Here is a 15,893-nt window from a genome sequence, read left to right on the forward strand (position 1 = left end):
CGAGCCTTGGCTGGGTCAGTTGGCAGTTTTGTGTGGAGTTTGCTTGTTCTCCCTGTGTTTGTGTGGGTTTCTCCGGGTGCCCTGGTTTCCCCCACAAGTCCAAAGACATGCGGTACAGGTGAATTGGGTATGCTAAAATTGACCGTAGTAAATGAGTGTGTGTTGATGGTTCCAAGTGATGGGTTGCAGCTGGAAGGGCATCCTGTACGTAAAACATATGTTGGATAAGTTGCCGATTCATTCCTCTGTGGTGACCCCAGATTAATAAAGGGACTATGAATATTAAATGAATGAATAATTAATTGATTTTATGTGTGGATAATATATAACTAAATGTATAAAAACAATATTAAACAATGTTATTTTTCTCATTTTAGGCTTGAACTGACTGAACATTTATGTTTATATTTTAATTATTCAGAAAATTAAGGTTTAAAATCTTTAGATATTTGTACAGAAATAATGTACTTGGAATTGCATACTGCTATACAGTTTTTTGGAGAGGGTTTCTTCTGTCATATATATAATGGCTCTCCTTGCCGACAGGTGGGAGTACAGCTGTTGTGTCGCTGAGAAGATTGCAGGATGTGTTCAATAATCAGTGAAGAAGTGTAGGAAGGAAAGTGCGCTTAGTAAACATTCCGCTAAAATGTTCAGCTGACGTTATATTATTATTCCTTGACCATAACTGTAAAGCTAAACATATATTTGTAATACGTAACGTCGTTTCTGTGGTAATGTGTTTGTGCGCATGACTTGAAATTAGCGACTCACAAGCAAGAAGTCGCCAGGAGAAGTTTTAACAGTCTTCGGTCAGGAGAGGATTGTTATGTTTTTTTCGTCATGACTTTTACTTTTTAAAGATTTTTAACTTATTATGGATGAAATGCCGTCACTTTCGAGTAATGACTGTAATGACCGCGTTGGTGGGAAAAAGGTGAAGAAAAAGAAAAAAAGAAGTAAACCTACAGAGCAGCATGAACTCACTGAAAGTCCACAGGAACAGACTGAGAAACGCCGTAAAATGAAGAAGAGGAGAAACGGTATTCAGGAAACGGATAGTAATTTGCAAACAAAGAAAAGAAGAAAGCTGGATAAAGAAGGCGAGACTTCAGTGATGGATGATGATGTCTCAAATCAGCATGAAGAACAAACACAAGAGCTCCAGGGTTCAAGGGAAGGGAAGACTTCTAAAAGAAAGAAAAAGAGAGAAAAGCTGAAACAGACAAACTGTGAAGACATGGCAAAAGAACAGACTGACATCAGGACAGAGCATGAGGAAGAGCCAAACACGAGTGACCCGCCTGATTTAATCATTACTGATAAAAAGCGCGAAAGTAAAACTCCAAAAATTAACATTGATTCAAATCTCCTGGAAGAACTGAAAGAATTGTGCCCTAAAATGAAATTAGATTTCCGAAGCAGGAATTGTATACAAAGTATAATAAGGTATAACCTGTCAAGGTTCAAGGAGTTTCGAAAACAAGGTAAGCTACATATAATACTATAAATATATGAAATGTCAACATTAGGGGTGGGCGATATGGAAAAAAATATATCACGATTTTTTTCTGGGGAAATCACGATTCACGATTTTTATCCCGATTATTTTTCAAGTTGTTTTTTTAAGACTATTTTGCAAATTACAAAGGTACAATACAACTAAACTAATGTCCCCACAATCAAATATCGTGTTATCGCACATCCCTAGTTAACATCTTGATTTGGATCAAAAATGCTTTTCAAAATTGTCTTAAGACAAGAATGGGTGTTCAGTAGTTTAAGACAACTTTGATAACAGAGTAGTGAGGATCCACTAAATGTGCATGAGTGTGTCAACAATCATCAACTCAACAAAAATATAAACACAACACTTGTTTTTGTGTTTTTCATGATTGAACTCAGAAATTTAAAAGCTTTTTTTATGCACACACAGTTTGTCAATTATTTTTCCCACATTTGTGTAAACACTGTGAAATATTTGTAATTTCAGCAAGAAACCAACACACACTGTACGAATCTGTGCTCGCACTAGATGGTTTGTGTCCTCACCAGTGGTGAAAAGAGTAATGAGAAATCATTCAAGTAAACGTACCATTACTTGCCCAAAAATGTAGTGCAAGTAGAGTAAAAGTATCTGTTGTAAATATTAATTAGACCTTTCAAAAGTACTCAAGAGTACAGAGTAGTGAGTATTATGCTGAGAAAAGCTGATGCCCTTACATGTCATTTGTGGATGTCTGTAAACGTAACATTCTGTAGTGCATTTATTTATTGTCCAGCAGGCACACAGCGTCATAAAACGTTGATATTAGGTTAGATTTAGGCTGATGAGAGGTGACCAAAATTCAATGTCTTGCCAGCATCTAAATACATTGTTATTTTGATGTCCAATTATGACATCAAATGATGTTGATATTAGGTTGTTAGAAAGTGAGCAAAATCCAACGTCAAGTCAACATCTTAAACCAACTTCATATTGACGTCAAATACCCTTGTTAAGTGGTGACGTATGTAATACTGTTTCCGGGTCCAAGCCGCCATTCATTTAAGTGGAGAAATCATTCGTTTATGATCACGTTTTATTCCTATCACACATTAAAGTTAATTTTATATAAAATCATAGTGTACGCAACAATCTCTGGGCTTGCTGCATAACAAATACCAAAAATTTAACAATTTATAAAAAAATCACTTTCTGGCCATCGGATATTAGGCATGGACGTATATATTGCGATCGTGATTTTCGAAAGTATTCAATCGCTTCGTAAACGTTTATTATTAACATTTCATGAGTCTCCCCATTCAGTTGAATAGAGCGCTTGGACCCGGAAGCCACTTCGCGTGACGTCACACTTAACAAGTGGATACTGACATTTATTCGTCAAGTATGGCAACCAAAATCCAACATCAGGTAGACGTCATAGCGGTAACATCCACACAACCTCAAGCTGTAACATCATTGGACATTGATGGACGTTGGACATTGACGTTGTCCTGATGTTGAGTTTCGACGTCAACCTGATTTTCATTTTTCAAACTAAGGTAACCTCCTTGATGTTAGGGTACAACGTCAATCTGACGTCATGTTGACGTCTTGTGTCTGCTGGGTGTTTAAGGCCATTTCATTCCTCATACAGTAAACAGCCGTCATCTTCTCATCAGTGACATGCATCTAAACAGTCTCTGGGTCCATGTGTGTAAAGATTTTGCACATCTTCTTGGGCACTTTTAAAGCTTCCAAATAGTTTGCTTCAATTATAAAGTGCTCGGGTCTTGAGGTAATTCATTATGGTGCAATTCACCTTCTATATGTGATTTGAATGGACAGAAATCACAGGACTGATTTTTCTAATCCCCATAGACAGGAGAAAAAAATTTGAAAAATAAAATTTCAATGTATTATCTTGGTCACATCTGTATCAAGGCACGTACAGACATGATTTGGCTACATGCAATAAAATTACTAAAAGCTGCTGCGCAATCATCAGTGTTTGATAGCTCAATTAGATAAGTCATAGGTTGACTTCTTTGCGTCTCTTTTCCTAGCAGGTTCGAATCCCATGTACGAGTTTTGTGTATGTAGCCTGATTTTTTAAAATTCTGTTTAAAATAAAAAGAGGGGAAGACTGCGATTTATAATGTAGGCTATTTAGCAGGACGTCGTTGTCATTTAGAGCTATTCTGAGAAAATATTAGCTTGTCGACTTTGTAGACACAGGATAACACGAGTCAACGGGACTCTATTATATTCTGATTGCATAATATTCTAACATTCGGTTGCATAATATTATATATGAAATATATATTAGATATATTAGACATAATATGTTGCTTAGTAATATCGTCATTGTATTCATTTTTTTGGGTAAAATCTTTGTTTACGTTACATGTGTGAGCATGGGTCACGAGTTAACACGACTCCTAAGACACAGGTGCACATGAGTCTACAACTAAGAAAAAACATGGTTTGAGCAACTGATGAAGCATCGTTTAGTCATTGAGCTATTCTGTCAGCGGGAGCGTTTGTAGAAACATGTTAACGCGAGTACATGTAAATAAACAACATGTAAACATGTTAACATCGATGGAAACATGTCAACACGGGTCCACAACCACAGCAAAGCATGTTTTGACTGACAAAGATATTAAATCAGATCACTTTGTGTGTAGTTCTGAGTAGCTCAGTTAGATAAATTGATTGATGCGTGTGCTGAACCTTTTCACTACACGGGTTCGAATCCTGTTGAAGACGTAAATTCTTTTTTTTTTTTTGATTAATTTTGGTTATATACTGTATACACTGACACCAAGTAATAAAAATCTTTATTTGGTGTGGACATGTTTTGTTGCTGTTAAAAAGTGACAAATCTGCCAATCTGCAAACGTGAATAGCTTACATCTGGAAAGGGACACCAGTTAACACGGTCACCAGTTAAACCGCAACACCGGATCTCTATTTGCAGAAGAGAAAAGCTCTCGGGTAAACAATGTTCCTAGACACTTAAATTATTGTTGTTGCGGCGCGTTGCGTACACTCTAATCCACACGTCAGTCCAGCTGCGCTCACACAGAGAAAATGAAAACAAAACTTGACTGCAGCAAACTATGAAAACAACACTGCACGCTTGTTTTGCCAACACAATGTGGCGTCTCTGCCGTCTAAACACTGTAACATTAATAAATATTAATGAAGTTGCTCAATAGAGCGCGCTGATTGGTTTAAACCAAGCCTTACTCATGCATTAATGCAGCACACTCGGAGATGTAATACGGTACACCCGTCTAGTCTACACGCTGAGATCTCATGGCCGTGACGCAGCTTCAAAAATTCTTTTCAAACCGGAAGTACGAATTTGCTCGAAATAATGCGAAAACTACCAGTTTTCACTTTTTAGTGAGATATATGTGTCCTAAGAGTGTTTTTAGCCGTGTAAGACACATATACGACTGTCAACAGCTCAAATCTTTTTTTTTTTTTGGTGTTTCGTGAACCTGTAATTTGTCCTTTACCAAGATAATCCATTCACCTCGCAGGTGTGGAATATCAAGATGCTGATTAGAGAGTTTGTTTGATATCATACATATTGCACGGGAGTGCCTTAAACTGGCCACAATAAAAGGCCACACTAAAGTGTGCAGTCTTATCACACAGCACAATATCACAAGTCACAGATATCATGAGTTTTGAGGGAGCGTGATGGTAGGAATGTCCACCAGAGCTGTTGCCGATGAATTAAATGTACGTTTCTGTATCATAAGCCGTCTCCAAAAGCTTTTCAGAGAATTTTGTAGCCCACAGTAATTTTTTTTTGCCCTTTTCTCTTATGTGACAGGCATCGAAATGAGAAGTGGAAGATTTTCCGCTGCAGAAAATAAAAGGTTAAGACAGAACGTAAACAAATTTATGGCTCTCACAGGAGTGACAGATGCTGTCAAGCTCTTTTTTCCCAGCCGGTACCCAAAAGAAGCAAATGAACTGAGAAAGTTGAAAAAGAAGCACAGGTTTTTTGAAAGGATTGGTGAGTGGTTTGACCTCTTCTCTAGATGTTGATTGTGTCTAAGATCATCCTTTTGTAGAATTTTAACAACATGTGAGCTTTTACATTCTACATATACTAACATGAAAAGATCCTTCACCAAAAATGTAGTGCTTTGTCCTCATTTGTCATCAAATTACATATTTTTCATGCCAGAATGAACTGAAGTTTTTACATCTTGCTTAGCTAATACAATATGCAAATGAATTGATTCCTTCAACCAGGGCCAGCCCAGGCCTTCAGGGAGGCCCTAAAGCTGGATTTATACTTTCGCCTGGTGCCACATCGCGCGCCTACACTGACTGCGCGTGCACCTCGCGAAACAGACGAGGCTTTTATACTTGTTGTGTTTGCCGTTGTGATATTTTTTAAAATGACAGGGGGCGGTCAAAAGAAACTGACTGTAAAATCAGAAGGATAAACACAAGTTTGCGGAATTACTTCATTTATTATTATCATTCAATAGTTGTAAACAAATTATTTTATTGTTTTTATAAATTACTTGTACAATTATAAAGATTTTAATTACCATTTAATATTTTTTTTTATCAAACTTTCATGCATTCCTTGCTTTTGTTCATATCTTGGACAGTTTTACCTATTAAAGTTGTTTAAGGTATTAATGACATCAGAACATGAGTTTCTCTACAAATATATTTTAATACGGCAAGAATAAAAGCAAAAACAAAACAACAACAAAAAACACAATTTGATTCACTGATGATAACTGATTCATTACGCATGTTATGCACAACATAATTTTCACCTTGTATATACAGTTGAAGTCAGAATTATTAGCCCGCTTTTTCTAAACATGATAGTTTTAATAACTCGTTTCTAATAACTGATTTATTTCATTTTTGCCATGATGACAGTAAATAATATTTGACTAGATATTTTTCAAGACACTTCTATATAATTCTGACTTTAACTGTATTTGAGTAAATTTATTTAGGCCTAATTAATTATTAAATATTAATATTAAATATTGGCCTATTTGTAATGGTGTTTAACATAAAGTTTAATAATCTGTGTATAAAAGCTCTTTACAATTCACTTTTTTTCACCCAAATGTCGTCATGTTATATCATTATATTATCAGTATTATTTCTTTGTTAAATGGGCGGCATTTTAAAGTTCGTTAAACTGCTAAAACGCTCTTAAATAAAGAAATCTTATTTTGCTAATGTCCAATTTTTGGTCATTCGCGTTTCAATGTGGAGCTGAATGATTGTATAATCTGTTGTTCCTTAATTTTTCATTTGCAAGCTGTGCATTGAACATTTTAGAGAAACTAAGTACATTTCAAATGTTGCTTAATAAAGTTGTTCTTCTCTCTCTGTCAAAATTGAACAGCGGATGGAATTCCCAGGCTTTGTGATGATGTTTACGAACGTGGAATCAGGGTCTATGATGATAGAAACTATAAGGGACAGTAAGTAAAATATTATTTACATAGATCATATTATAGTTCTGCTCTGGATGTTCTGTGCTTAACCTCAATCATTTCCCTTTTCTCAAAAGTTTTTCTGAGGAAGAAGAAAAATTAGTGCTTAAGTATTATAAACGATATGGCGGGGACGTTCGAAAGATTTCTGACAAGACAAATCGAAGTTGGCGCAGCCTTCAGAGTCGGCTTTTAATCATAAGTAAGTCTAATTCATTGAGCTTCCTCACAATTTTCAGTTGTCAATCGCAGCTTATTTTACATCTTTTTACGCTTTTATATGTTTTATAATTCTACACTTTTTATATCTTTATTAATCACACAGCTCAAAGAAAGGGACCGTGGAATTCAAAGGAGGTGCAGAGGCTTTTAAGGGCTGTGCGTGACTATGTTGTATCTGTGCTGAAGTCTGCAAACCCTAATCAAAGGAAACCAAAAAGAGTCAATAAAGAAATACTGTACAAAAAATTGCCCTGGAGCAAAATTGCTGAGCAGGTGAAAACTCGATGCTGGATTACATGCAAAGCGAAATGGTGAGAGAGCACTTCTATATTGTGTTGTTGTTTTCATGCATTTTATATGATTTTTCTCTTCATATGAACATTCTTCATATCAACATTGTCCTGATTTTTCTACTTTTCCCCTGAGGATGTCTATACTTGCTGTTCGGATGTCCTCAGACGCTATATTTAAAGGCAGGTCTTTGGAGGCCAAAATCAAACTCATTAAAGCGTAAGAGATCTTGTTTTTACATGCTTGTATTGCTTGTGTTACATTTTTCTTGTTTTACATTTAATATTGTAATAATGTTGTAACACTGATCTTTTGACACAGAATGTATGAATTGCAAGTGGAGGATGCTGTGGATATTCCCTGGGAGGATCTCACAGCTGTTTTCGGGTGAGAATTATTTGCTGAGTCTTCGAGAGTATATCCTTTTTTTTCAGGCAGAATTTGTCCAATTCTCTCTCATATTCATTTAAAAAAAAAAAACACTCCACCTATTTTTGGCTCATTTTTTGGCTCAATTTCCTGTTATTCAGTTGAGTTTTTTTTTACCCATTTTTAATTTTGTTTAATACCCTTTTTAATCCATTCAGTCGATCTTCAAGCCTGGCGGGAGCACTTTTAGCTTAGCATAGCATAGATAATTGAATCACTTTAGACCAGGGGTGTCAAACTTATTTTTGCTCAGGGGCCACAAAGAGTAAAATCTGTTCACAACAAGTGGGCCGGACTGGTAAAATCATGATGATTGAATCGTTGCACAACATATTTGAAGAGCAGAGGGGAGTGTGTGGCGACGTTTGTAAAGCTATGATGTGAAATCAGGTGGGAAGAGAGAGGAGTGTGCAACATATTTGAGGAGCGGGTTTGAGATGCGCAATTTCCGGGCGATTATCATGAGTTTGCAGACATTCAGGGGTCTCTATGCATATGCGGGAGACTCTCGGGACCTCTGAGAGACTTGGGATGTCTGCAGAATGATATCAGGGTGTCTCATACAGCACTGTGAGGTTGCATAGTTTATTTGACTCCTGATACCTGGCATATTTTAGCTTTCACCAGCGCAGTGACAGCCAACTTCAGGATATGATTCCAGTGCTTGTGCATGAGTTTTCTTTTATTTATTCTCATTACAGAGAAAACCTTCTCACAAAGATATGTGGTTCCAAACATAGAGGCTAATTTGTAAACCAGTTAAACTCTGTGACGTCATCGTGACGTCAGAGTGAGGTATTGAACATTGGTTCATTTTCATATTTTTCATATGACACATGTACAAGTTATAGCTCAAATGAAAGCTCTTGCCGGTGCTCATACGGTTCTAGCATTCTTTTCACTGAATTATATTCACATAACAAACGGTTGCCGAATGAATCGCGGTGTTTCCATGGCGCAGATGTGAAAACAATACATTTATGATCAATAAGCAGCCCCAGATAGCACAGACCTCTCTTACCTTATGCTGTGCCCTTCAGGGCCATTCTCCTCTGTTTTTGAGGTGATGTGCGTAAGCAATCCTTTTATATGTCTGACGTGGTCCAAACACAGTGAATTATGTTTGATCAAACAAAAGAATAGTGAAATATGAAAACAATGATCGGTCCATGTGGCTTGTACAGCACCTCTCATCAGTTGGAATACAATAACATTTGCATTGATTATGGTGGAGACATTTTTCTCTTTTCTTATGATTACAGACATGTGCAGAAACCACTAAAATTATTTACAGCAAGCTAGACCCCACAGAACCTAAAAGGTCAACTTTCAAATTTGAGTTTAAAAAAAAAAAATTCAAAACGCCTCTTTTTGTAGGTGTTTATTGTAACACAGACAACATATACAGATATTTTAAACACTTTTAATTGTGTTTTATGATAACTCAAAGGGTTTTCTTTAAAATGATACCAAATTTTTGCATTTACACCTCTGCATGTGTATTTGGGAAGCTTTAAATTCGGGTAGGCAAAATCCAGGCGGAAATCCCAAAATAACAACGGAGTTTACCTGGATAAATTCATATGATCTCGTACATACAATTTAGTACGATTTGCTTATCCACCAATGATAGTTAGGTTTAGGGGTTTGGTTGGGTGCCACGCCCCTTTTGTAAATGGTACATCTTCATACGGCTAAACTTAAACACTAAACTGACAAAACGTAAAATAGTTATGTTTCCTCATGAGATCACCTTAGTGTGGTATGGAAGGGTATAGATGTGGTCTTTTTCTCTGAGAAGGCTGTCAAACTGACACTGATTCAGGCTTCTGGATCAAATAAAATTAATAGTTTGCTATTCCGCCATGCAGTGGACACAATTAGAATAGCAGTTTCCAAATTGAAAAATTGCAGGAATTGCTCAAGGGTCATACGTTTGACACCCCTACATTAGACCATTTGCATCTCGCTCAAAAATAAACAGTTTTGAAAATGTTCCTATTTAAATAACCTATGAAAAATGAATAGTTGCTATTTTCTATGAATATATGGCTAGAAACTACACTCACCGGCCACTTTATTAGGTACACCTGTTCAACTGCTCGTTAACGCAAATTTCTAATCGTCTAATCATATGGCAGCACTCAATGCATTTAGGCATGTAGACATGGTCAAGACGATCTGCTGCAGTTCAAACCGAGCATTACAACGTGGAAGAAAGGTGGCAGAAACTGCTGATCCACTGGGATTTTCACGCACAACCATCTCTAGCGTTTACAGATGATGGTCTAAAATAGAGAAAATATCCTGTGCGTGGCAGTTCTGTGTGCACAAATGCCTTGTTGATGCCAGAGGTCAGAGAAGGGCCAGACTGGTTCGAGCTAATAAAAATCTAACAGTTACTCAAATATCCACTCATTACAACCGAAGTATGCAGAAAAGCATCTCTGAACGCACAATCTTGAGATGGATGGGCTACAGCAGCTACAAGAAGACCACACCGGGTGTCACTACTGTCAGCTAAAAAGAGGAAACTGAGGCTACAATTTGCACAGGCTCACAAAAATTGCACAATAGAAAATTAGAAAAACGTTGCCTGGTTTGATGAATCTCAAATTCTGCTGCGACATTCGGATGGTGGGGTCAGAATTTGGCATCAATAGCATGAAAGCATGGATCCATCCTGCCTTGTATCAACAGTTCAGGCAAAAAGCATTGGAAGCATTATGAACAGTTGGTGAAATATGATATGGAGGATATCATGTAGAAATTGCTCAATCTGGAATAACAGATATCCTCAGCTGAGTTAAATTAAGCAGGGCATAATGGCATCTGAGCACAGTAAAGTTACATTATTCCAGTTTTCAGCAAGTAACCATAATGGTGCACCTGCATGTTCAGGCATAATAATGCAGCTGCTGGTGTAAACATGCTTGGCGTCACATCTTTGTCCTTTTTGTCTCATAGGGATGTCCTTCCATCATTTGTTCAATCAAAGTGGCACCAGCTTAAAGTCTGCTATGTGCCAGATTGGAAAAAAAAGTCTTTTGCAGGTTGGTGTTTTCTTTTATAGATGGACCACTGCTTTCTTTTGTTTCCTGTAGTACACTCTATAGACCAGGGGTCACCAATCCTGGTCCTGGAGGGCCGGTGTCCCTGCAGGGTTTTGCTCCAACTTGCCTTAACACACCTGCCTGGATGTTTCAAGTATACCTAGTAAGACCTTGATTAGCTTGTTCAGGTGTGTTTGATTAGGGTTGGAGCTAAAATCTGCAGGACACCAGCCCTCCAGCAACAAGTTTGGTGACCACTGCTATAGACCAATTACCATGTTTGTAAACATTCAATATGCGCACGAAGGAAGGTGGTAGAAAAAAAACGAGCGCTAGCATTTACAGCGAGAGAATGACATGCGATGCGGTACAGAGGTTTTTGTTGTCTTAGAAATAGAATATATTTATTACATATTATATATATATATTTATTAATTTATTTTTTTATTTTTTTTATTTTTTTTTACATAATGCTTTCAGCGTATTATAACAAGCTTGTCACCCAGTGATAAGCACAGTTATTCTGCAAAATTACCGTTAAAGTGAGCGCTGTTCGTCTGACAGGTCCATTTGCGATAGCACCCTCCTAATGAATAAGGGTGTCACGATCCTCCAAATCCTCGATTCGATTACATTTTCGATTCTAAAGGCACGATTGGATTCGATTTTTGATCATGAATAATTAATTAATGAGCAATTAATTATTTGTAGCCTACCGTTTAAACTACCTGACCTGCATGTTCTTTGTTTTACCCATAAACAAATCATACAGTAAATGAATAAAGGCAAGATACACACATAATTACCACCTGTCAATCACTTTTTCTGCGGGACTCGTGAACAGGCAGTGATCTGTGTCGTTATAATGGCGTCGGTAAAAAAGACGTACAGCCAACAGGAACCAGCCAACAGTATCTGAGGTGTTCGCTAAAATGACTAAGTACAAGTGAGTGAAAGATTGAAGCCGTCTACTGATCCTCTGACTGCCTGGACCTGCTCTCTCGAGCGCATGAATGTGTGTGCGTCTGTGTCTGTGTGGTCACGTGATGTGCATTTTCAGAGGTAGAGAGGAAGGAGGGCTGCTCAGAAATGCTACACGCCACTGTGGATGTAAAATCGTTGTCGTTCAAAAATGCCATTTAAAAACAAAAAGAAAAAACAAAAACAAAAACCTAGCTGCGCCGGCAGCTAGCTCTCTGCAACTCTCACATGGTCACCCACTGAAGCTAAGCAGGGCTGCGCCCGGTCAGTACCTGGATGGGAGACCACATGGGAAAACTAGGTTGCTGCCGGAAGTGGTGTTAGTGAGGCCAGCAGGGGGCGCCCAACCTGTGGTCTGTGTGGGTCCTAATGCCCCAGTATAGTGACGGGGATGCTATACTGCTCAGTGAGTGCCGTCTTTCGGATGAGACGTTAAACCGAGGTCCCGACTCTCTGTGGTCGTTAAAAATCCCAGGATGTCCTTCGAAAAGAGTAGGGGTTTAACCCCGGCATCCAGGCCAAATCTGCCCACTGGCCTTTGTCCATCATGGCCTCCTAACCATCCCCATATTCCAATTGGCTTCATCGCTGTCTCCTCTCCACCAATCAGCTGGTGTGTGGTGTGCGGTCTGGCGCAAAATGGCTGCCGTCGCGTCATCCTGGTGGATGCTGCACACTGGTGGTGGATAAGGAGATTCCCCCCATTGTGTGTAAAGCACTTTGAGTGCCCAGAAAAGCGCTATATAAATGTAAGGAATTATTATTATTATTATTATTATTAAAAACAGTGTAAACAGGGCCTGAGTGTGTACTTTTCAACGGGGGCGGGCAGGGGATCGCTATGCCGGTGTTGTCTATCGGACTAACCGTACGTAATACGTACATAGCAGAGCTTGCAAAACTGTGTTTTTTTTTGTCGACAACGCGAACGTTGTCAACATAACTCACTGGAAATCCAAAATGCTTACACACCGGCGACTTCATTGAAAGAGGAGAGGGTTTAAGTTCTGTCGACGGGTCTCCTGCTTCTGCAGTTTAACAAGCACTTCAACAAGCCTGTTATTTTCCCGCTTGGCAAGCCAAGCTGACGTGACATGGGGGCGTGGCAGCATCGACGATTCTATTTTTTGATTCGATAAACGAAATTGAGCATAAATTTCGATCGATTTCGATTAAAAATCGAAATCGTGACACCCCTACTAATCGAAAAAAATCGAAATCGTGACACCCCTACTAATGAATATTGCATAAGACGAAATGACCAAGCATCCAGCCCCAAAAATACAATCTCATTGAAACTCCAATTGATTTTACAAGAGAAAAGTTAAAGGCCTACAAGACTTTGGATGCCAACAATGTTGTTCTGGGTGGTCATATGCAAGAAACAATGTTCCATGATTACCAGATTCAACATTATGTAGTGCTAATAACCAAGATTTTGCTTAGCCAAAGACAAGCAAAGAAGATGGAGCTGTACAAGGCCTGGTAATCATCAACAAGCAAAACTACTGCATTCTGACAGCGAACTACACCTGTACGGCAGGTTATGTGAACTTACACATAAAGGTAAAGTTGGTTTTATATTCGCACATTTGGATTCTCTCCTTAATAAAATAATTTCATAAAAGTGTTATTTGCAAACTCTAACACCTTTACATTTCTTAGCATTCAGTGTCCGCAGTTAAATTAACCATATGTAACAGTTTTTGCTAAAATAATTTCTGCAATCTAAAACGAGTAACGTGTATGATTCAGCATTGTGTGAACTGATATAACATGAGAACTGAGAGTCCAGCATTTCTAATTAGGTCGTCACTTCATTCAGCTCCCTTTTAGCCAAAGACGTCTGCAGTTGGCTGTAAAGCAGTGTGGTGTATGGTAAAAGTCACGTTTTTGAATTTGGCATCCTACCGCACAACACCACATTTTTACTTTTGCAGCCTGTCTTTTTTTTTTTTTTGCAACCGGGGACCCGTGTGACGTCATGTGTGACGTAGGTTGGTAATTGGTCTATAGATGGACATTCAAGTAGCAAAAAGTCTAATCAAATAGTTGGTTTAGAGACTCAACATAGTTTTGTAAACAAGTGCAAATCTCAGGAGACTTGCCAACATGTCTGGTGTACAATCATTTAAAAAATCTACTCTAGTTTAAATTGCCTGCTTATATTCTACGTCTGTGATGTTTTCTTTCAGACATTGTTGACTTTCTCTATGAGAATGTTTTGCCAGGCCTGGTGAAAGACTGCGAAGACCTTGATGATGATGAACTAAAGGTTGACCAGATGAACAGTTTCCGGCTAGCAGATATTTTTCAGGACATTAACGAGGATGAATGCTGTGACAGTGATGAAGAAACTGGCCAGCAGGAGAAAAGCAGCTCTGCTTAATCAGTTGCAGTCAGTGGAAATATTTGAATGTTTTAAAGAAGAGACGTGTTCAGGTTGTACATAGTTGCCTTTTTATTCTTGTGTTTTTTAATGAATCGGGCAGGAAGTAAACTGCAGTTTTATTGCATTTTAAATGTATTCTGGATATGAAATATGATTCATTTTGTTTGTTTAACAATTGTTTTTACATTCTTAACTACATGGAAACTCATAAGGAGTGATCCTTTCCTGTAAGAGCATGCAAACTAAAGAGTCTTGGAGGATGGCTGTCCAATTTGTTCTTGAGCCTTTCAGAGATGTGATCTTCTAAGAACACGTTTTAACACAGGGCTATGTTGTTTTATATTTGTTTTTTCTTTATTAAAACAACCTTCATTTGAAAACTGCAAGAAGTGTTTACTTGAGTTATCAATAATTAATATTTAACCCTCTACCGCATGGTGTTGCCATATGGCAGCATGGCACTTATGTTCATTTCCCTGCCACTGTTTCTTTAAGACCAACATTTCAATATCTTTTGTTGAAAAGAGAAGACCTTAGCGTAGCCAATGATGTGCTTTGGTTAGGTCACATGACATGCAGTGTTTTTCTGTGACATGATTTCTGACAGACTGGCGTTTATTGTGAGTAACTGCTGGAAGCTAATGTAAATGTCAAGGATCAAATTATGTCAGATCCACAAATAAATCTGAAACATCACCTTCAGTAAGTTATGATGACATATTCACAACTCAACATTTTTTGTTCAAATTAGTTTTTTGTAAATCGATCATATGTATGTGCTGCCAAATGGCAACACTGTGCAATAGTGGAACATGCAATATTGCAATGGGTTAGCTAGCTAGCAAGGTCAGCTGTGAACATTTAAGTTGTAACAATAACAACATGAAAGCTAGTAACATAATGCTGATTAGTTGTGTATTAGCGAGCACCACCATTTTCTGTGGTAAGTGAAACAAGAATAGGACAGAACTGGCTCTTAAGTTCCTGCAGATGAAAGTGAGGATGAGATGGGTTTTAGTGACCATGAGAATGATGTAGACTGGCAAAAGCCAGTTGGACTGTTGGACGTTGTTGCCATATGACAACATTTCATAAAGTACCTTAATTAAATTGATTTTTTCCAAAATTTTTACAGCACTTTAAGACATTTTAAGAAAAGAAAAACATTCAGTCAATATTTTTTTAATAGATTTATCATAATTTCGGTAAAGGGTTACATTTGTTTGATGTTCTGAAACATTAAAGTGTCACAAACATGAAAAAATAAATAAATCAGTAAGGGGCAAACACTTTTTCACACCACTTGTGATGATGAGGAATATAATAATACTTAGACATTAAGATTAAACTAAACATACAATGCATGATTATAAATTACAATTGCATAAAACATAAAGTAGATTCACAAAAACATTTAACTTCAAATAAGTTTGTAGAATAACTAGCTGAAAACGCAGTGTAGTGTGACTTGATGGAATCAAATAAATGAAAATCAATCATCAAATAATATTTAAGACCCAATTATAGTGTTGATTTTT

General features: G+C 37.6%; 1 protein-coding gene across 6 annotated transcripts; it reads left to right on the forward strand.

Moving 5' to 3' along the window:
- The first annotated feature begins 600 nt into the window (after positions 1–600).
- On the forward strand, positions 601–14,735 carry ttf1.4 (transcription termination factor 1, tandem duplicate 4). Of its 6 annotated transcripts, none has more exons than XR_015492021.1 (10): positions 601–1,487; positions 5,337–5,522; positions 6,897–6,975; positions 7,065–7,189; positions 7,313–7,520; positions 7,636–7,719; positions 7,822–7,887; positions 9,192–9,250; positions 10,897–10,982; positions 14,159–14,735. XR_015492021.1 is itself a non-coding variant. In XM_087254575.1 (9 exons), exons 1-9 carry the CDS (start codon positions 878–880, stop codon positions 14,350–14,352), a joined length of 1,638 nt encoding a protein of 545 aa, XP_087110701.1. In that variant the 5' UTR covers positions 601–877; the 3' UTR covers positions 14,353–14,735. The 6 variants fall into 6 exon arrangements, 2 of the variants coding, with proteins under 2 accessions (XP_087110701.1, XP_087110702.1); XR_015492023.1 differs by having other exon boundaries at positions 7,668–7,719; XR_015492022.1 differs by lacking the exon at positions 9,192–9,250 and having other exon boundaries at positions 7,668–7,719.
- Positions 14,736–15,893: the final 1,158 nt, after the last annotated feature.

The sequence above is a fragment of the Danio rerio genome, chromosome 5 (genome assembly GCF_052040795.2).
Source record: "Danio rerio strain M-AB ecotype USA chromosome 5, GRCz13ab, whole genome shotgun sequence".
Lineage (NCBI taxonomy): Eukaryota > Metazoa > Chordata > Actinopteri > Cypriniformes > Danionidae > Danio > Danio rerio.

Coding starts and splice junctions, on each gene's coding strand:
- ttf1.4 (XM_087254575.1), top strand. CDS start 878: ATGGATGAAATGCCGTCACTTTCGAGTAATGACTGTAATGACCGCGTT. Junction 7,190..7,312: donor GAGTCGGCTTTTAATCATAA/GTAAGTCTAATT, acceptor TTAATCACACAG/CTCAAAGAAAGGGACCGTGG. Junction 10,983..14,158: donor GAAAAAAAAGTCTTTTGCAG/GTTGGTGTTTTC, acceptor GTTTTCTTTCAG/ACATTGTTGACTTTCTCTAT.